The following is a 22,196-nucleotide window of genomic DNA, read 5'->3' on the forward strand; positions in this document are numbered from 1 at the left end:
ACTTTCTGGCTACAAAGCATAGCCAGGAGCAGGCTGATCTGGACACAGGTGCTGGTTGTCACCCAGCTGTTTTCACCCCTGATGTGTCACTGGTTTATTTTGTCAGAAGTGGTAAATGGCCCATTCTGCCTGTCTCTGTATTGCTGTAGGTATAGCAGTGCTGCAGACCCAGGGTTTTACTTCTGTTTGGCAAGCTAAAGGGTTGTGCAGAACCAGACTCTACCTTTTCTTGTGTTAGCCCCAATTCAGAGCACACAGAGGCAATTAAACAAGCCCATTATGGAGCACATGAAAGCTGTGGATACTGAAAAAGTAGGGGCAGGTTGCTGTAGAATAAATTTGCATTGTCTGTCCCAAGCTTTCCAAGTGTCTTACACTGGCTAGACCTTGGCCATAGAGGTGCTGAGCTCTCTCAGAGATGCTAGGGGAAGGGAGATGGTCCAGCAGGAAGTAGAGGTGTCTTCCAGGGGAGCTGAGGTAGTCTCAGTAGTCAGGTTGAGGGGTAGTTTTTCTGGCTGTCTCATCCAGATCTTTTCCACTGGTACCTGTGGGTTTACCCCAAAACAGTGGTGTTCTGTCACAATGAGGGTGAGATTTAAAAATACTTGTGACACTTTTGGATGCTGTGATGACAGATTACCTAAGGAGGCTTGCTTTTGTTCTTTTGGTTGGTTTTGTTTGTTTTTTATTGAGGTGGATAGGGGGCAGACAGGTTGTTTGTTTGTTTTGGGTTTTGGTGATTGGTTTTTTTGGTGGGTTTTGGGGGTTTTTTTGTTTGTTTTTTGGTGGGGTTTTTTTGGTGTGGGTTTTTTTGGTGGTTTTTTTTTGTTTGTTTTTTTGTTTGGTTTTTTTTTTTTTTTTTTGGGTGTGGGTTTTTTTTTTTTTTTATGTAGCTCAAAAAACCTCATCGGTGTAGGTGGCTCTTCACAATAGAAGGGGAACTGAATAGTGAGCTGCTGCCTGTTCCAAAAGGGTTCCTGGTGCCATGTGCACACCTAAGTACACCTCAGGTGAAGAGGAAGCAGAGGGAGTGAGCTATGTTTGCTGCAATCAGGTAGCAGAGACACACTATGCATGGTTCCCAAGCAATTCCAGGTATTTCCTGTGGCTTATAAAGGGTAGGGAAGTTATCCTCTCTCCTCTTGAGTTTTGGCAGATGTTGTAGCAATAGTAGCTTATCCCCACAACTCTCTACCATTGCCTAGAGAGGCACATGTTAAACTGCTGAGAATATTTCTGGTGCTCAAATGGGTCTTTTGAAGTTTAGCAAGAAACCCCTTCCCTGGGTTGCAGGTAAGCAGGGCATTTGCCTGTCTGCCTGACTGTGAAATGTGCCACCAGTCTGTTGCTTCAGCAGTTCCCAGCTGACCCTAGGTGTTAGGCTAAAACTGAAAGCAAATCTTAGCTTCATAAGACAGAGGGTTAAAACCTTAGTTACAAAATACGAAATTACTGCAGAAAGCAAACAGAAACACAGAAGAGACAACAGTTGATAGTCATGAAGCAGGGGACAGTGGCTTCTCTTAAGCTTATTTAAGAATAATTCTTCTCAAGAGCAAAGTCGTCTTGAAAAGCTGTTGCTTAGACCCCTGTTAACCTTTTCTCTCAAGAAATAAATCAAATTGCAGTTAAGAAGCTGGCAGAACTCATACTGGAGGGGTTTTAGCTATGCTCAGCACTTCATCTTGTGGTTTACCAGCATTTAAAGGGCACTACCTATGATGCCATTCACACGTGATCGGGTTCAAGGGTCACTTGCACTGCAGCAATGTAGCAAATTTTTCTGCAGTGAAATGGTTCTCTTGATTTTTCTTTTGCTTCTTAAATCTTGCCCAACATCCAGTTACTTGCTCAGATGTCTCTTGCTGTTTGTCCCACAGTGAGTGGGATACTTCCAGGCAGAACATGGGAATGTGTGTTCCAGAGGGTAAGGGCAGCCCATGGTCACCATGCTGTGACCCACCATAGCGTGGATGGTGTGGTTGGTTTTCCATGCACCAAAATATCTCAGGAGGGATATTTGACAGATTTTCTTAGGTGAGTTTTGGGAAGCTGATGTAGATTTAAAAGGAAAAACCTGTATATCTCCCTCTTTCAGCCAGGCAGGTACATGGTGTCAGCAGAGACTATTCTGCAGGGTCACCATGACCTGACAGAGAGGAAATTCTAAGCAATAGAAATACCCTGTTTTCAGTGCAGTTTCCTCATTTATGGGTTATTGGTTTTATTTCAATAGCTGTTGAACATTCTAAAAGAAAATTTTTGACATGTCTACATGCTAGTCAGGATAAGGGGGATGCAAGGGGAAATGTAAAGTGCATTCAGCACTTGAGACTTCACATAAGTAAACAGAGGGGGTTTTACAAAGATATTTCTTAACTAATTTTTTTTAAAACATAGGCCAGAGTATTTGGTCCTACTGTATCAAAGCTCTATTCCCCATGCTGTTAATGTAAAATCTGCATAAAATAGCTAAAATTGGTGTGCTTCTATAGGTTTTCAGGGTGCCTTATGGGGCAGCTCTGTAACTTAACATTGCATCCACTGTGCAGAGGGATGTTTGTATTCTTTTAGCAGGAGGTCTCATGCTTTTTCCATATCAGGCTAACAGCAAGGCCTAATAGGTTTCCTCCCATCTCTAGTGAAACAGCTGTGGGGAAAAGATAGCACCAAGGAAATTCTGGTCCTCTCTCATGGGGAATCTCTGCTGTCACCAACTTCCATGTCATTGTTCAGAAATATCACCAGTTTGCCTACTAACTCATTTTACTACTGGCATAACAAGAAATATTCAGCAGCCACAGAAGACACAGCAGAGGTGAAACTGAGCAGAGTTCTGCTGTTGTGTAACAGTCTTCTCGGATTTGGTAGTTTCTTAATTTAGTGGGTGTTTGTAGGTGGAAGTCTGTCTGTGTGCTGTATCTACTGTGCAGCTGATGTCTTTCTCTGAGATATCCTCCATGATGCTTTCTCTTTTTTTCCAGATTGTCCCCAGCCACCACAGCCTGAGAATGGAGGCTATAAATGTCACCCTAGCCCCTGCAACAACCCTCTGACTTCAGGGAGTGTCATAGAGTATCTGTGTGTTGAAGGCTACATGCTGAAAGGAGACTATAAATACCTGACCTGCAAGAATGGGGAATGGAACCCAGCCATGGAAGTCAGCTGCAGGCTCAGCCCAGGTGAGTGCTCCCTCACTACAGTGGGACAGTCAGAATTGCCTTTACACTGGCTTTTCAGATGATCCTTAAACACCAAGACAGTGTGATGCTGAAGAAGTCCACACAACTGCCTCTCAGTGCTCCAGGAATTTCGTGAATGTGGCTCACAATCACAGCTCTTTACAGAAGAAAACATTTTTAATAACAGCCCATCAGATACAAGTGCAAGAGTCCCTCATGTAAGGAGAAAACCTATTAAAAATATAAAGACAACCTGTTATTTATGTAGAGCCTATTAACTTTGACAGCTCACATCCCAGAAATGAGGAAGGCCCTAATTGAAATACTTTTCTTGCTCTGTTTTTTTTTTTTTTCCTGATGGGTTTGACAGTACATCTGCTTCAGTGTTGTACCCATCTGTCCACACATGCATGTGAGTGAGGACATAGAGGCCATCTTCCTTGGATGGAAGAATAATTTCTGCTTCTCTCCAAGTGGAAGTGGACAGCTTTATTGTGCGGGTCTCTCACAGCTGAGCAGGAATTCCTCCATCAAAAGCAGGAAAGTAAAAAGGTTTGCAGAAAAACATTCATTATGCAGATCTTGGTTTGCCTGTGGCTCTTCAAGTTAGGCTTGTTCATAGAATCTTGATGCTCACTCATCCTCAGTCAGCAAAATGTACTCTCTGGGATTAGGTCTTGTACTCCATAAAGCAAAATATGTTACCTTAATCAGAAGGAAACAAAAGCACCTTCAAGCTCTTTATGGAGCTCACTGCATATCTCTGGAACATGCTGTCCTGTTCCAAATACACTGTCTTCTCAGTGTCTGTATCATATCCACTCCAATAGCTCTTTCCTGTGGTATGATGTACAAGGAAGGGAACTGGGAGTTTACCTGGCAGCAACGAGATCCTGAAGAGGCTTTTCAAATTCAGGATAAGCTTCCTTTCCACGATGGTCCTTTTTCCCCTTGCTGCCTGCAGGCTGGAGAACAAAGCTGTGCTATTTCAGGTAGTGTTCCCCAAGTGGCATTCCTGCATGGTGCTTTGGTCTGCATCAGGGCTGAAGAGACTGAGTTATGATGAGCAGCAACCCCTCAGATTTCTTTTCAGTATTCTGAAGGATCAGTGGCCTTACCAAAAGTATAAGGCCTCAAAAGTCTGACCCAGGCTTTGAAACAACCAATCACTGCCAGAGACAGTTGAGGTTTAACTGGCAGGTCTCTCTCTCAGGACTAAAACAAGAAAGAGACAGTGAGAGTCTATAGAGAGAAGGGCACTAGGTCTTAAAATTATCAGTAATGGATAACGTTTCATGTAGAGTTAATGAAACCCCTAGCAGTTATCAGATGTTTTGTGTGGCTCTGAGCCTGTCAGTCCTATAGCCTTTGGTGGTTCATGAGCATCTTGTAATATGAGATGGTGAATGTGTTGGAGTGTACCCTGAGCAGTGAGCAGTTCTGCATCATGGTGTATTGATGCTGAAAATGGAGCACCTCTTATTTGCCTACCTTTTTCTCTGTTGGAGCACTCAGTGCCCTGAGTCATGTTGAAAATGGAAATCTTTATTCAACCCTATTTGCCACAGGGGAAAATGTACTAGACATTGTTTTTCCCTGGGGAGAGGTCAAGCTATTTCTGAAAATTTTCAGGAGAAGAAGGTCAAAACAACTCAACTAATAGGTTTGACCCCAAGAGAAGACATGGAAAATGCAAACAGGCTCTCTAGCTTACATGCCTGTTTGGGCATGTTTTAGGCTGTAGGCCTAAAAGCAATGGTCTTCCAGCTTTTTCCTTCTGTTTGTATGCTTTTCCCCTTATCCCTACCTGCAGGTGTGTCCAGCATCCCTTGCAGTTTGAGACTTGTGCTCCTGAAGAATGTGTTGAATGTTGCAGAAAGGAATTGAGGAACTGTTCACATGAGAGTGTCCTGAGTGTGAAGTGCATGATAGTGCATTTGCTCTAGAGAGGTGAAGGGACCTGAATAGCATTCTAGGCATGATATGCAGTGCTCAGCAATACCAGGCCATTTTCTCTCCACTCCCAATTTACCCTTGTCTTGCAAGGGACCTTTAAAACCCAAACTGGTTCCCATATGGTCACTTAATACAGCTGAGGAAAGGTAGAAAGGAGTTACTGAACAGGGTACATGTATCTAACACTGAAAGCTGAGTACCCTGAAGCAAAATCTGCTTTCCCTCTCTGTTCCCTGTGATATGTTTCTGTGAGATAAATTGAATACTTGCTGTGTCTTAAGTGTACTCAGCCAGGTGACTTCCACCCCTTCCTTTGGGAAGCTGTTCCATCAGCCAAGACAACCCGTTATTTGGAACTTTTCCTATTGTCTGGCCTAAAATATCCTGCATATTGTGCTAGACAATTATCGGCCTTGCTGGTGACATCAGGACATTTTTTAGCTCTTTCTTAGCCAAACCTATATATAACAATAATCTTACCACCATTTTTATTTCCTGTGGCCTGCTTGCACTGTTTTTCTGTTTGCCTTGTGTTTTCCCAAGGGACCCTTGTATGTGCATGGTTTTTTTAGGTTCCCTGTACAGCTGCTGGAGAGCTGTCAGCTTGAGCTCTGAACTGTTCTCTCTGAGATAGCTGGTGACCCCTAACTGTGTGGAAAACTTAGGCTGCTCATGTGTACCCAGGTATCACTCCTGAGAGCAGGCATTGTGGATGCTTTTCCTTCCTTATGGCTGTGATTTAAGGGAGTGGATTATTTTTCCTTGTGTTCCTCTTGGTTTTGTAGAAAAGGACTCTCCTCCAACAATTGGAGTCCCCACGCTGTCCATAGTAGCCTCCACAGCAAGCTCTGTCGCCCTGATTCTGCTCTTAGTTGTGCTGTTTGTTTTGCTGCAGCCAAAGCTGAAGTCATTCCATCATAACAGGTAAGTGTGGATGGGGTTTGGAGAGGACCAGTTGGCATCCTCTTTCTTTGTAGCAGAAACCTATTAAGGTACTTGGTTTAAGCTCCTGTTTTTATACCCTCAGTGGCCCTCCTGCCCTATGGTCCAGCAGCAGACTTAAGTGCTGCTCTGCAATACCCAGCTGCAGGCCCCATTCTGATACCTAACGAATGGTTTCTTGGCTTTTTTTCCTTGACCTTGAATATGAAAAGTTGTCATCTTTGCTAGTCTGGCTATAGATGGGTACCCTGCCTCTTCTAGCTTTGAACAGTTGCCAAAATATGTGCCTGGGTTTATATTTATATATGTATTTTTCCCCAGTCTATTAGTGAGATCCTATGGATACGAATACAGGCAGTACTGCTGATTAGATACACATGCAAATCTACTGTCTTCCCTGCTGTGGGAGGAGAAGCCTCCTGGCCTGGAATGAGAGGAAGGACCAAGTAGTAATGCTACTGAAGTCATCAAGGTCACCGTGGGCTTTCTCTTCCAACCTGGCTACCAGTGTTAGTAAACAAGAGCAGAGACATGGCTGTCCAGCAGCAGAGAGATTAAGAGGTTGGGCCCTGGCATCTGCCTTTTTCTGAAGAAGTCCAAACCACTGGAAAAAAAAAATTCAGTCTCAAAACTCTTGATTTATGAGCCTAGGTGATTCACACTGCCAGTTTAAGAGCTCTCTGCCCCACCCTGCCAGAAGTTCTCTCACCAGAAGCAAAGGTGGCAGAACAGGCAGTACTAGGTGCTGAAGAATATAGCAGTGTAATAAGCTGATATTGATGGTGGTCAGAGCTCTTTTTTTATCTGCTGGCTGTGACAGTAGAGGGCTCTCAGTCATTATCTTTTTTAGATGTGGCTATGGAGGCAGCTGAGGTGGGAAGCATTGCAACCTTGTTAGCTCTTGCTGCTAAATCTATCAGGGACTGTAAATTATAGCACCTGCTCCTGTTTGTGGCAATTCACAGTAGGGCTGTAAGGCTAGGCTTGCTTGACCTCCCTAAACCACCATTCATGTTTCTGTCTGTTCTCCTCTAAATAAGTCAGTGGTGAGCATCAGAGCTCTGTGTGAGGTTACTGGAGTTCTCACTAACACAGGTATAAAAATATAAACTCTTAATTTGATTTGTTGTTTTTTTTCCTCCCCCCTCTATGTTTTTTTGTTTGGTTTGGTTTTTCTTTTGAGGCGAGACCAAGGTGTGTCTGGAGATCAGGTCTCCATCATGGTGGATGGTGTCCAAGTGGCCTTGCCATCCTATGAAGAAGCAGTGTATGGCAGTGCAGGGAACTGCATTCCACCCTCAGACTCCCGCGTGCAGATCGTGCTCTCGGAGGGAGCTGGACAGAACGGAGCCAGGGAGGTGCAGCAGCAGCAGCAGGACCAAGGGGCTCGCAGTGGCTTTGAAAGAGAAGATGAAGCCCCTGGACATTCTGGACTGTGTGAAGCCAGTGGCTCTCAACGCTCTGAAACTGTTCTCGTGCATCAGGCTGCTACCTCTTCCTGGGTAGCTGGCATGGCTGGCAGTAGAGCTGTACACAAAGAGGTCCAAGATTCAGAAAGCAGTGACATACAGAGCCTTTTATCACTCACTTCCTCTGAGGAATACACAGATGGTACGTGACTTGGGCAAGGAGCACTGAATGTGACACTTGTAAGAGTAGGTTCTGCGATTGACTAACTAGAATAAAACCACAAAAGAATGCCCCTATGTATGTCAGGCACCAGAGGAGCTTCTGAAAAGAGGCATCCCAGTCTGCATGACATGTTTCACAACTTAGATCTGCAAATGGTATTTAATACCTCCTTCTGAAGTAAGCGGTGCTCTGAGAGTGGGAGCCTAGGGCTGGCTGGAAAGATTGTTGGGGTTCTGCTGCTCATTCTTGCCATCTTAGCAAAGAATTTGCAGAGAAATGCCAGCCTCCAGCAACGTTGTGCAAACACAGTAAAATAGCTGTATTAGTGGAAAACAAGTAGGTAGGTGGGTGTAGGCTGATATGCTTGGAATACAAACCTTTTGTGATGTTTATGCTTCTTCATTTTTAGACTGTTTTAGTAGGCAGTTTACTGCCACAATAAAAGGGATATGCTGGAACTTACTTTACCAGGCAGAGGGAGAAGTCTGTTAAACAGTCAGTGCCTCTTGTATTCTTCATTTCTCTTCTGCCCTGAAGCAGTGGCTTTACAATGCCAGAGCTGATGTGAAGCTGCAGTTTAAGATTGCTTTTGCAGAGGCTGCTGTCTTAGGCAAGAAGTGTAGCTGGCTTGTAAGTAGCTCCTTTCCATGCTGCTGAGTGCTAGAACCATGGTAATGCCACCTAGAACCCTTGCAGGAAAAACAATTAAAAGGGTTCCTGCTAAAGGGCAGAAATGGCAACATGGCATTAAACCTCAGTGCATAAACAGCAGAAATCCAAAAGTGAAGCTTAACAAAAAAATATCTGCAAAAATTAGACGAGGTTGCTTCTGTGTCATTCTTTTATCACTGCTTGGAAACCTGTATTGCCTCTAACATTTGTTGTACAGCCCCTTGCAGCAGGAGACTGCATAAAGTTTGTGCTTATGGCTCAAAGATAAAGGAAGCTGTAGCTACTGTAGGAGACTGCAATTCTTCAAGGCAGATAAGGGCAATCATGATCCTTGTATTTCCAACCATCCCTGTCACAATAAGAAACGTGTCTTTGATGTCTTGAGGGATGGTGTCATGGGAAAGAAGGAAACTGTCATTCTCAAGGGAATGGTGGAGGCACAGCTGAGGCCAAACAATTGACTACAATTACTTGAGGTAGTTGAAAAGACTAGGGAGCCAAACTCCTCTCAAACAGATGATATAACATGGGGCTGTGGCCACAAGCTGTAACTGGCCGATTCAGATTGGTCATTAGGAAAATATTTTGCACTGGGAGGGTGGTGCAGGACCAGATGAGCACCCAGAGAGGTGATAGAGTCTGTCCTTGGCGATTTTCAAGGCTGGAGCTGGCGATGATCCCACTCGCAGGGATGGGTTGGAGCAGAGTCCTCCAGAGGTCCTTTCTGCTGTGCTGTGATGACAAAGACCACTGTATTGTCATGTTATGGAGGTGGGAGCCTGTCAACAGTAGTTTTTCTGGTGCGTGGTGAACTGCTAAAGTTTGACTACTTTTTCTTTTTTTGTCTCCTCACCATTCAGATATTCCCTTATTGAAGGAAGCATGAGGCCTGCTGTGTTTGTCTAAGCCTTGTCCCTCTTGGATTTCTTCCTCCTCCTCTCCCCCTGCCTTTGGGACAGAAGCACTCTGTGCAGCCTTCCCCGTCCTTGCAAGCTGTGCCCCGGATACCTCCAAGTAGAGATGCCCTCAGCTGAAGATCCAAAGGATGTTGCCAGGTTGCCTCCTGGATGCACCAGTGGAGTTGGTGCAGAGCTGGCTTCCCCATTCCATCTGCATCAGGGGCTCAAAGAACAGCGTGGATTTGAGCTCTCCTCCTCTCCCCCTCCCCAGCCAGATGTTTGACAGCAGTCTCTGAAGAGCTGCTCTTTTCTTGTGCCTTTCTCCTCCTCACACCGGCTTGTTGCAGCTTATCAGCTTCTCCAGCCCTTCTGCTGTCCGGAGAGCAGGGGCTAAAACCACTTGCTCCCTGGGTGCAGACACAGTTTATATATACCATATATGTTATATAGGCTCTTCTTCCAGCATCCTCTTTGTGATAGAACAGGACAAAACACCTCGATGGGACTGAAGCTGGGCTTGGGAGGGATCCCAGTTGAGGGGCAGCTTGTGATGTCTAGAAACATCTCAAATGAGATGGGCTGTGTGACATCTTAGCTGTGCAATAACAGTGCGTTGAGGCTTGCTAGAGCACTGAAGGCTGAGAAGTCCAACTTGTAGGAGTGCCCTCTGACTCTTCTCAAAAACCATCTCTGCAGGAATACATTCCTGAAAATCACTTTTTGTCTTCTCCTTCCTCTACCTGTGCAGCCCCCTTGGTTATGCTGTGTTTTTAGAATCTGGGACTGTACTGCCAATAAAACAACCCTTTCAGCTCTGGTCTGGTGCCAGAGCAGCTTCTTATCTTAGGTTGTAGAAGAGCCTTGGAGAATGGCCAGTGGTTAGCAGGGTCCAGAAAGCTTGGAGGGTGTGAATTCCACATAAGCAACCATGTGTTAACCATGAGTTAGCCTTTTCACCGAGGCATCAGGACTGGAACCAAATTTGTGGCCCTGCTCTTATACATAAGCTCTATGTCTCAAAGCTTTTTCAGTTAAGTTAGCTCTACACTAAAGCTTAGATTCCTTTTGGTCAGATCTTCAGGCTGAGGTAACGTTTTAAGTGGTTTTGAAAATATTAAGAAAGAAAAAATGCCTGTAGGTCATGAACGTCCAGTGCCATTGGTACAATCCCAGGTTACCTTTCCAGCCACACTGGGTACCTTGGTACTTGAATCCTGGGTAGCTGCTATCTCAGGGGCTAGTATATCTTCCCAGCTTCAGACAGCAACAATCTGCTGTTTTAAACTAATGGGCTTCAGTAGGCCCACAGAGAAGGGCTTCTTCCTTGTGGCTAGGTGTAAGCAGCATTTATAAAGTCTCCTGAATTCAACATGGTTGCCTGTTGCTGTGAGAGGAGGTCGGATACATTGACAGCAGTGCCAGAGGACACCATAGCTTATTTCTGAACCTAAGTTATGAAGATTGTTTAAAGTTCTGGTAGCAGGGAAAAGAAAATCCAAAAATAAGTATACCTCTGTCGCCCATGGTTATCTGTAGCAGGTCAGAATGTCCTGTTTGCTGTTAACAGGACTCTCATTTTTCAGGGAGCCACATTTGTCTGGGGTAGGTGATCCAATCACAAAAGCATCGTGGTGGTTGTAAGGTTCTTCACGAGGGTCTGGACACTGTGTTCCATGGGATTGGTTTCAACAAGAACAGTTGGCTTCTTAGGTGCATGTACCTTGTCATAACTGTCTTGAAGTAGCTAGGGGAGCTTTTGCCCTGTGAGAAGCTGCTAAATTTTTATTTGAGTTGAAGGAGCAAAATATCATGGCCTTACACATCATGTGGTAATGTACAGGTATATAGGGATGTTGTCTTTGCTGTTTTGCTTTTTGTTTGTGATCCTCACCATCCTCATCTTTGTTGTTTCAGGAACATACTGTCACAGCAGTTGTTAGAAGTGACACAACATCTTTTTATGTAAATTCACTGTGGCTTATCTCCAGTTCCTGGAAATGGAGATTGGCCATGGTATCCAGCCATGCACCCACTGCTCCTGTTCCTGTTAAGCTGTTGAATCCCAGGATACCTGGGACAGCATGTGCCTGTGGATGGAAGAATCCTATTTTCCATATCCTTGTTTTAGAGGGATATTATTAAGTTAAAATGCAGTATTTTAAACTTCTCTCCCTATTGCTCATGCTACCTTGCATTAAGACAATGATTTGTTAAATCCACTTTGGATATTTTTTATTCAGTCTGGATGATGGAAATCCCACATTGTTTTGCAGTGGGCTGTGGTGTCTCAGCTTCAAACGCTGTCGAGGGGCAAATGTTCTTTGCACATCTGCTGTTGGAATTTTAGAAAATAAATGTTTCAGTTTTAATTCCTTCTTTGGAAATAGTCTAAGCTTGAGAAAATTGTCTCATTCACTGGTTTTATCCAGGCAGATGGAGAGCTCAAGAGAGTGTAGTGGTAAGGCTGTGGGAGGGTGGGGTGAAGAATAGGTGACTTTCCTGCTATTTAATCAACTCAGAGCAGAAGGAGATGCTCTTTAAGGTCCTGTCTATTCAAACTGACTCTTGCAAACAAGGTGTACCTTGCAGCCTTCCTGCAAAGGAGAGTTGTTTCACTTAGTGTTTGCACTGGGTTGATGGGAGAATCCTGCAACAAAGCTGGAAGCTGATCTTAAGGCCTGACCTTGCCCTGTGTGGCCCTGCCTCCTCATTCTGCTGTTGTAAAGCACCAAGCTGCCAATTCAATTAAAAAAGTTTAATTTGGGTGGAGAAGTATGCACAGAAGAGGGAGTGCTTTAATTTTGTTTCATTTATAGAAATTGTAGGAAATGGCTTTACTAAGGAGGGAGGGAAATGCGGAGGTGGAGGGAAATGTGCAAGCATAGATTTTGTGATCAGGCATAAGCAGGGACCTTCTGCTGGCATGCTTGAGGGTAAACCATCAGCTCCCAGGCCAGTCTCTGCTCATAACCCCTGCTGATACTCAGAGAAGAGCCTGTCCCCTTCAGCAGCACCTGTGGGAAATGGCCATAAAGACCCACGCAAGCCACAACAGGAAAAACAATTTATGGGCATCCTATTCCTCTTGCCCACCTCCTCAGCTTTAGAGTTTAGTTTCATATAAAATGAGGTAGAGTAGATGGGGAGGAACCTGAAAGATGTCAGCTTGACAGTTTGCTTTTTTTTTTCATGGAAAAAGGCTTCACTTTCCTGATTATCAAGTGATCGTTACTCATTCATGTCTGTTTTAATTCTGTGGAGTCTGAAGGATTAGAAAGTCTTCTAGGTGGAGATCTAAGAAAAATTAATTGCACAGTTGTGTCTTTACTTATGGGAGCTAGGGCTGAGGCTTAAACATCCCTCAGTTGTGAGCTTCCAATCTATCTCAGGAGTAGTCATTACCTCTGAGCAAAGCATGTGTCCTCTTCGGCTGCTGCCGAGCCTGGATTGGTGTTGAGCCTGGATCTCATCATGGGAACACAGGGGCTCAGTCTTGCAAATTGGAACATTTTTTCCTAACTATGTCTGGCAAAAGAATTCAAAGGGAGACATTTTTTCTTAATTTAGCACTCCTGACAGAATCATCTCATGTTCTGTCATGCATGCTGGATCCTGTGATACTCAAGATTAAAATGATTTAATTACATTGGAAAAATAAAAACAACACTTATTTTAAAGATTTTTATTATTTTTTGAGTCTGACAGGTTAAAAAAAATTGTGTCCCAGAAATTTCAGAAATTCAAAGTACTGTGTGCAATGGGAAAACCTCCCTGCTCCCTTTCAGTTGCATAGTTGTTGTTTCTTTTTAAAAAAAAACAAAACCAAAATGCAATCTATTGCAGTGTTTACAGCCCAAGCGTTGCAGAACTTGGACCAGTCTGAGAGAACCAGAAAGTGAAGCTGACAGTAACCCGTGGGGATGCAGGGTGGTCTCCTGTCAGCATCATGGAGTTCAGCTCAAATGCTCGTGCCAGCACCTCCTGCCACCTTGGAAAGGGGGTCAACAACTCTGGTGAGAGAGATGGGTTTGTGTGTCCTGGTTTTAAATAGCTTGCATCTCCCCAACATTAACTGCACAAGAGGTAAAAAAATGAAGTCAGGAGGAGAGCCCTGCTGCAGCGTGTGAGCCTGTGGTGGTGGTAGTGTTGAGCTAAAACTTAATGAGTTTGGGAAGGAGAAGAACTCAATGCATTATCCTTTTCCTTAACCATCAGGGAACTTGCTGTGCAGAGGAATGCTTACTCAGCAAGCATTCTGCTTGCTGTTCATCTCTTGGACCTCTCAGGTTTCTCCTTAGCCTTTGAGCTCTGGTGTGGTGATTCTTTTGGTGCATCTGAAGCCTTTATTTGGCTTTTCATCACATAGCCAGGCATGTTAGGAAGAAATCTGTTCCACTTGTTTTGAGAGTAGACATCCTGAGATGCTCCCAGACGTGAATGACTTGGGTCAATAGTGAGGAGCATGACTGAGAGAGCAACCAGCTCAGCTATTGAAAATGATCTGGAATGATTAAGTCATTTGCAGCACAGAAAAGGGAACACAAGGTGGGAGTAAGGAAGAGTTGTGACTGAAAACAGGTGTGCTGGAGGCTAAGGGGGCTAATGCATTTATGGATAGGTTGTAAGGAAGCTTGTGCTTTGTTTAGATGAGTTAACAGACACCAGCAGGCTTGCTGTATAAAAATATTAACATACAACTGGTTGACACGCTGAGATCTCCTTGTTGATCTTTTTAGAACATATTTGCAAAACCTGGTTTTACTGTTCTGATAGCAGTTGTTAAAAAAAAAATCTGCCTTATTACTCCAGATAACTCATTAAATCAATGTCACTTTTCTGGTTGCTGTATGTAAATGCAATAAATCCCATCCATTTTTGCACATCCTGCCTCACCCCATCCTCACCCTCCAGTCCTTACCAGGGAACTGCAGATTGAACTTGCTCTTTGTGAAAACCTTGGCTGGCAGAAGAACTCCATTAGCAAATGCTCATTCTCTATGATACACTTTGAAAGCACAGAGAGGTTTCATAGAGCAGGCTTCATTTTAAGGCATATTTTTATACAGGAAATAAGCCCCCTTTTAGTCCTTCATCCTCTTCCTCTTCCCTTCCACACCAGGACAGAGCAGGCCACTTCCCACACTTCTCTTCAGGGCCCTGTGTTCAGCACTGCTTCCAAACTCAACCCTCTGCAGGTGGTGTATGTGTACACTCACCCACCAGAACAGGTTCTACTGATGCTCTGTGTGTGCTTTCTGTAAGCTGTGCTTTTGCTTCTGTCCTGAGGTGTGCAAGGACGAGGCAACTGAACTGTGCTGGAAAAGATTTTAGTTCAGAGTCTCAAATTTACTTCCTTCCAAAAGAAAGCAAAGTGAAGCTGTCTGTGAAGCAGATGTCCTATGATGTGGTGGGTAGACTGCTGGTAGTTGCTTATGCAAATGCAAGGGGAGCTTGATTGCCTTTGTGCATTAAACTTTTCTTTCCTGTATGTGTTCTCTTTTTATCTGAATTGCACCACTATGGAATTATTTGCAGAATGGTACTCCATATATATGTGGGATTTAAAAACAAAACCATAATTGATGCTGTGCAGGATGTCAATCGGTTTTATTTTGCTTTATTTTATATATATTTTCTGGTATCCTGTACATTGCAGTGGGTGTGAAGATAGTATTTTAATATTTGTACAAAGTTTAATTTAATTGTTCTATGTATATAACTGCATTTCTAAATTAAAAAAGAAAAAAAAAGTTCTTTTGAAGTGAATCTGTAATCTCGTGTATTTTTTTTAACTGCTTGGGCCTGATGGGCTGGAGATCTTGCAGGCCAGTGGAGGCTCCATTGCAGAGGTGCAAAGCCTTCCACGTGATGTACTGTGTAGAGCTGTTGCATAAGGCTGGGCCTTTACTTTCTATTTATTTGCCTTTACTTTCTGTAGCTCTGTACTCTGGCACAGCCACTTGCTAATGTGGGGGTAAGACCCCTGCAGGTGCTCTGTCCCTTCCTCTGCTCCCCCACATAAAGCATCATCTGTGCAGTCTGAGTTACCTGGGGGAAAGCAGCAATGATGGAGAGGAGGGATGTGAGCTGGGAGGAGGCTGTTACTTGGCTCTAGGACAGTGGTAGGAGACGTGTGCCTGCTGGGTTTGTGTGCAAGGAGAAGAGACCATGGCAACCAAGCGGGGGGGCTGGCTGTGCTGGGGGATGTGGGATGGATGAACACCATGGAGGGACCTCCAGGAGGGATTAAGGCTGGGTCTGGATTTGATTTAAGGAGGGAAGATGCATGTTGGGGAGGGTTTGAAGCAACTGCTGCATGACTTTCTTACGGCCTCCAGCTTGCTGGGCTTGGAACCTTCATTGGTGACTACAGCCCCCAGTGACTCGGGGGACAGCAAGTCAGGGGAGGCTTAATGATGCTGAACATGGGAAAGGGCATAGGGAGAAAGGTTGAAAGAGGTGATGCATGGCATGAGAGGACTTCAGAAAGGAAGAAGGGGTGATTATAATAAATGGCTACTTAATCTTGGAGACTAGGTAGAGAAAGGTATACATAGGGAAGGGATGTTACTCTTAGAAAAACAGTAATTCTGACTGCCAAAATGCCAGTCTAAAGCATGTAGCAGGACAGCACAGGAGACATTGGAGAGATCTTTCCAATACGTGTGTGTAGACAATGCAGAGCTGAGGTGGGATGCAGGCTCTGCTCTTCCCTCATCTTTCTAGTCCCACTGCACCAGGATAGCAGATGGAGAAACTGCAGGGGAGTGGACACCCATTGTTCTGTTAGTGCTGTATACAGTCCTTTTGGATTATTATTATTACTTGTTTCATTTAAGAGACCTGCTGCCCTTTGAGGTAGCTGTATTAATGAGAATTCATTTAACAAAATCTATTGGTAGTGTAACAGGAAAGGAAAGGAGAGATAAAGGGAGGGAGAGAGGAGGTCTGTCTGTCCAACTTGTTCAAAGGACACTCCTGAAAGATGTTGAGATTTGTTGTATGTTTGCATTTATGTGTTTTTCTCCCTGTGTGGTGGACTGGACAGGTTAAAGTGAAGGGAAGGGGTGCACCTGCCTTCCTTCCATTTCCATTTATTCCCTGAATTATTTCCATACAGCAAACTGATCTCACTGTATTTCTGTTAGCAACTGGAAACTGGAGCTCTGTGGCCTGTGTCTGCACTCCTGCAGCAAACAGTTGGCAAGTGTGTGTTTGTGGCCTCCAGGAATTGCTTTTAAATTATTATTATTATTATTATTAATAATAATTTTCCAGGCTGGAGTCTCCTGACAGCAATTATGGCACCTAGGAAGTGTGTGTGTCTTGTTGTTCTGCTGCTCTTATCTATTAAACATGTTGGGAATAATTTATCACCTCTGGTTTGTGCCTGCAATGAGAAATGACTGGGGTAGCAGAGCCCAAGGGAGGGCAGCCTGAGCTGGGTTGTCTGGGAAGTCCTCCTTAACATCTGACCCTTCAGATGGAGGGTGGGAAGGCCAGGACATGGAAGAACACCTCTGCTTCCAGAAAAGCAGCCTCACCACAAAGACATTGACCCTGCCACAAAGCTGCTTTGAGAAACTTCCTTGGAAAAATGGATAGAAGAGCTACTGCCTTCACCAGGCATCCTGCCAGCCCGGGCACTGCCTGCCTCCCAAACAGGATGTTTGGTACATGTGGATTTTCTAGGAACACACAGACACGGCTACACCAGCCCCTCTACAATCATGGGGTTTAACTCCTTAACACAACTGAGCACATCTGGATCCTTTCCTTGCCACCCCTGGCATGCTGTAACACAACCACTGGAAAGCTTCACAGTGGGATTGTGTTATCAAATCATCCCCTGGTGTTCCATGACTTTGCTCCTGCTGGAAGCCTCCCCTGCAGTAACAGGAGGTGGTGTGTTTCAGCAGTTCTGTTGGGCACACGGGAGCTTGTCTTCCAGGCCCATGGACCCCAAGTGAGGCCAGGGACCCATTCCATGGGGCTCTCCCTGTCCCCATACGTGTCAAACCACAGTGCCTGGGGCAGGCTGCAGCAGGAGCAGTCAGGCACTGCTGGGCACAGGGCTGATGCTCTTGGGGAAGGAGGAGGGAGCCATGGTGGGCTGGAGTATGCTCTGGATACCTGAGAACAACCACCCTGGACAGCAGGTATGTGTCCTTGCTGTCTGACAAGTGTGCTGTTAGCTGTGCTGGAGGCTGCCACCTCCCTGTGGGTCAGCAGCAGCAGGGGGCTGGAGAAGAAGGACATTTTGGAGAGCTGTCAGTGGCCATGCACATCCCTCCTTACAGGTCAGTGGCAGTGAGGATGCTGTTTGGAGGGCTGGGGCTGGGCTGGGCAGAGCTGCTGGCTGCAGCGGGTACTCTGCTGGATTTGCTGGCTGTGCCCATCAGGCAGGGTCTCCCTTCAGATGGGAGGGCCACCTGAATGTGCCACCTGTATTTAATAAGTGTACAATGTTCATCATTAAACCCAAGTTTGAAGTCTTTCCATGTTTGAGGAGACCAGGAGCCAGGGTTGGGAGTAGCAAAGCTTTTCTGGGGAGGAAAACTCGGGCAGCCAAGCCCTCTGGGACGAGTAGGAGTCAGGAGCAGAAGCCTGGCACTCAAGGGGTGACAATGATGGGTTTCCCACCTTGTGCTCCCCTCCCTAGGTGCTGCAGGGTGGTGTAGGGCTCCCTGCAGATGGAACAAGCTCCCTGCCATCTTGCATAAACAACTTTCCTCCATCTCCATGAGCTACCTGTGCAAAATTGCAGGAATGTCCCTGTAATGGCTGTTTCCAAGAGATTTATGATGCTGGGCTCAGCTCTGCAGACAAAGTTGTTACCATCCTACAGTCTACGTATCCCCTCATGCACAAAACCTGGCTTTGAATAATTGCTTCCTCCAGGAAGCTTTAAAATAGTTGATTTGTTACTGAAACTGTTCAGTATTTCTCTTGTGCTTCTCTGGTGCATTTCCAACAGCTTTACAAATAACTGGGAATTTATCTTCCAGGCACCTCAGTGGGTGGGAAGCCCCACGCTGTCCCTGTTGACAGAGAAGAGAAAAAACAAAGCGCAGAAAACTGAGTAACCTTTTCCAGGTCAAACCAGAGGCTCTGTTGCAGAGGGTAAACAAAAGCTGTTAAAGACACCATCAGCATGTCCTGTCCCAAACGTCTGCTTTCTTTACGACCTCCTGTATCTCCTGCATGTGGTGATCCAGCTGCAGACCCAAGGGATGGCCTCCTTATTCCAGCACAGGCTGTGCCTGAAGGGAATGATCGAAACAGGAATTCAGAGATGCTGATTCCCCTCATCCTGGAAGTGTAATGCCAAGGACAACACCTGCTCCATAACCACACTCTTCTTCTTTTGTCTTGTGGCTAAGAAGGTTGAGATAAGAACCAGTGAGGAGTCAAATGGAGGCCCTGCTGTTCCCAGAGCAGGCCAGCAGGGATGCCCCATGGGAGAGTCACACAGGGAGGTAAGTGCTGTGTTTTCACAGCAAAATTAGGAATTTCGGATAGAGGGTCTGGATACAGGGACATGTTTTGCTAGGGTACCTCTGAGGTGCTGGAATTAGGTTTGCTTGTTTACTGGTGCAAGAGGAAACAAAATAGGAAGCTGAACATGAGCCAGCAGTGTGCCCAGGTGGCCAAGAAGGCCAATGGCATCCTGGCCTGTGTCAGGAACAGCGTGGCCAGCAGGTCCAAGGAAGTGATTCTGCCCCTGTACTCAGCCCTGGTGAGGCCACAGCTTGAGTCCTGTGTCCAGTTCTGGGCCCCTCAGTTCAGGAAGGAGACTGAGGTGCTGGAGCAGGTCCAGAGAAGAGCAAGGAGGCTGTGAAGGGATCCAGCACAAGTCCTGTGAGGAAGGGCTGAGGGATCTGGGGGTGTTGAGGCTGGAGAAGAGGAGGCTCAGGGGAGACCTCATCACTGTCTACACCTCCCTGAAAGGAGGTTGGAGCCAGGGGGGGTTTGGTCTCTTCTTCCAAGTAGCTACCAGTAAGACAAGAGGGCATGGACTTAAGCTCCCCTGACAGGGGAGGTTTAGGTTGGATATTAGGAGAAAATTCTTTACAGAGAACGTGACTGGCATTGGAATGGGCTGCCCAGGGAGGTGGTGGATTCTCCATCCCTGGAGTTTTTAAAAAGAGACTGAATGTGGCACTCAGTGCCATGGTCTGGGAGCTGTGGCAGTAGTGGATCAAGGGTTGGACTTGATCTCAGAGGTCCTTTCCAACCTGAATGATTCTGTGATTCTGTGAAAATGTGTTGCTTTTTTGGTTGGTTTATCAGTTGTTGGGATGGTTCTGATCTCTGTGATTGAGGACCAAGGATTGATGCCTTGTAGATTCCCCCTGCAGTTGGCACAGACATTTATGAGAGGTGCAGGGAAATTAAATATTTCTTTCTGTTTTTTCTTCCCCGTTCTGCATTCATAGGTAACCATCCTGGTCGTTTTATACTGGGGATTGTACCTGCTCTGCCCCGTGGTCCCACACCCCCACCTAGTGCCCGCGGCCACCACCGGGTGAGCCCAGACTGCTCTGCTGGTGCTCAGCAGGAGATAAAAGAGAAAAATGTGTTCTTCTAACCAGAGGCATTATTTTGGGAGGGAGTAAGGAAAAGGTTAATTGTATTTAAGATCAATATAACAGATGGTTGGAAGTAATAATAATATTTTTTTTAAACCATGACAAATCTACCTCAGCAACTAGAGTGCTGGTACCAGGGATAAATGGGTCTAAACAAGTCAGGATGGAAATTAGGCTCACCATCATTGGTTAGGCACTAGGGAATGATAGAATATTTTGGTTTGGAAGGGACCTTAAAGATTATCTAGTCCCATAACTCCCTACATGGGTAGGGATACCTCCCACCAGATCAGGTTGCTCAAAGCCCCATCTAACCTGGCCTTGGACACTTCCAGGGATGGGGCAGCCACAGCTTCTCTGGAGAGTCCAGTGTCTTACAACCTTCACAGTAATGTATTTCTTTCTAATATCTGGTCTAAATCTACCCTCTTTGAGTCTGAATCCATTACCTTTCATTCTATCACTACATGCCCTTGTAAAAAGTCCCTCCCCAGCTTTCCTATAGACCCCTTCAGGTACTGGAAGGCCACTATAAGATTTTCCTGGAGTCTTCTCCAGGCTGAACAACCACAGCTCTGTCAGCCTCTCCCAGGAGCGGTGCTCCAGCTCTCTAATAATCTTCACAGTCCTTGGGGCAGGGTGAGGGGAAGCCAGGAAGCTGACTTGTTTCAAGATGTAATGTGATCACATTATGAAATGTCAAATATTTGTCCAAGACTGGGGCCTTGCAAGTGTTATTCCTAAACTGGACTTCATTATTCTTAAAACAAGCCTTCATCAGCACACCCAAACAGCCTCAATGGTGCCAACAATACTTATCAAGTTGAAAAGGAGCTGGTAAATGCAACTACCAGGGCACCTAAGGCAGAACAGTCTCTCCAGATGACAAAATTTGAAATAGCAGTGACTTTGGTTTAAACCAGCTCATGTGCTGCAGTGACTGTGAACAGTGCTGCAACAGGGTGGTTGCCACCAGGGCACCCTGAGAGAACCATCTGAAGGACAAGTGCTAGAAGGCTGCTCCTCTCCATGGGCTCTGACCTGGCACTTACATCTGCAGAGGGTCACAAGACCATCCTAAAGCATCCTTACCTGGCTTGGGCCAGAAACTCCTTGGTAAAAGACTTGATGGTAGAATGCATTTTTTGCCTTTGCTGGGCAAAACCCTGCTGATATCTTCAGTGGGAGGTTGTTGAATTTGTTTGTGGGACCTACTGCTCAGGGGGACCAGCTGCTCCCTGCAGTTATCAGAGCTGGCTTCTTTCTTTGAACAATGAGGAATCATTTTCATACAAGAAAGGTAACAAATCATTCAAACACAAAGCTTTTTTGGGGAGCTGCTGCAGTTTCCTCTGAAATTTAAAAAAAACATTAGTTTTCATTTTTAGATGTCCAATACCCCAAATATATTTTTCTTCTTTTATTGAGCTCTGTAACAACAACAAAAAGTTTATTTAAAATTTGTATGTGTCTCCTTTTTAGTCTGGTGAGGGAGCAGGAGGATATTAATGCTTGGGGGGGATTCCCTCCCTCCCCTGCTTCTCAAAGAAAGCTTGCCTTGTTTTAAGTGTTTTCCTTCTGCCTGTTCCCATAGAAAATATTAGGAATATGGGGTCTGGTATTCATTATAAACTCCCAACAGAGTAAGATCAATGAAACTTTAAATAAAGCAGCTGTGAGCTAGTATGTCAGTTAGCTGTTGAAGTTAAAAACATGTACAACAAAAAGGGAGCTTGATGGTGAAGGTCTTTATTCCCTCTTTCAGAAGTTTGCATGATGTTATCTTGCTGCTGCTTCACATTCCCACAAGGTAGGTCTTGCTTGAATTTTTAATCTGTGCACCCACCTATCTCCTAGAGCATAAAACCTAGAAAGGAAAGCACTGGGCTATTACATAGCCATGGGTATTTTACCTTTGCAATCAGAGGTATCTGACTGTTTAACCACAAAACCATCTCTATTTTTTCTTGAGTGTGAAAACAATCAGGTAAAACACAAAAGCTGATTTGAAAATGACTTTTCTTAAATAGGGAATGAAATTTAAAGAGCCATCCTTTTTTTTTTTTTTTTTTTTCCCCTCCCTCCCCTTCTTTTGTTTTCCCTAGGATCTGGAAAACAAGCAAACCCAAAATAGGACTGAACGAAACCCCAGTGCAGTTGTCAGGACTGCTCCAATCTTACCTGCATGAACTGTTTGGTTGCAGTGTGTTACACACTGAGTGCAGAGCCCAGGCAGCATTTCTCCTGGGTCAGCTTCATATCCTCCATGAAGCTGCCTGCCAGAGCCAGTGGCAAAATGTCCATATGTCCCCCTCTGTCAA

At 45.2% G+C, this 22,196-nt stretch overlaps 1 protein-coding gene across 12 annotated transcripts in view; it reads left to right on the plus strand.

Annotated features, from left to right (window-relative positions):
• SUSD6 (sushi domain containing 6) overlaps window positions 1–15,049 on the plus strand; it is a 98,012-nt gene extending 82,963 nt beyond the window's left edge. For all 12 annotated transcript variants that reach the window (XM_071744493.1, XM_071744483.1, XM_071744487.1 and 9 more), the window contains 4 exons: window positions 2,985–3,182; window positions 5,924–6,062; window positions 7,264–7,691; window positions 9,245–15,049. In XM_071744493.1, the coding sequence (XP_071600594.1) occupies window positions 2,985–3,182; window positions 5,924–6,062; window positions 7,264–7,691; window positions 9,245–9,270 (791 nt within the window). In that variant the 3' untranslated portion in view covers window positions 9,271–15,049. The remainder of the gene's footprint in view (window positions 1–2,984; window positions 3,183–5,923; window positions 6,063–7,263; window positions 7,692–9,244) is intronic.
• Window positions 15,050–22,196: the final 7,147 nt, after the last annotated feature.

The sequence above is a fragment of the Heliangelus exortis genome, chromosome 5 (genome assembly GCF_036169615.1).
Source record: "Heliangelus exortis chromosome 5, bHelExo1.hap1, whole genome shotgun sequence".
Lineage (NCBI taxonomy): Eukaryota > Metazoa > Chordata > Aves > Apodiformes > Trochilidae > Heliangelus > Heliangelus exortis.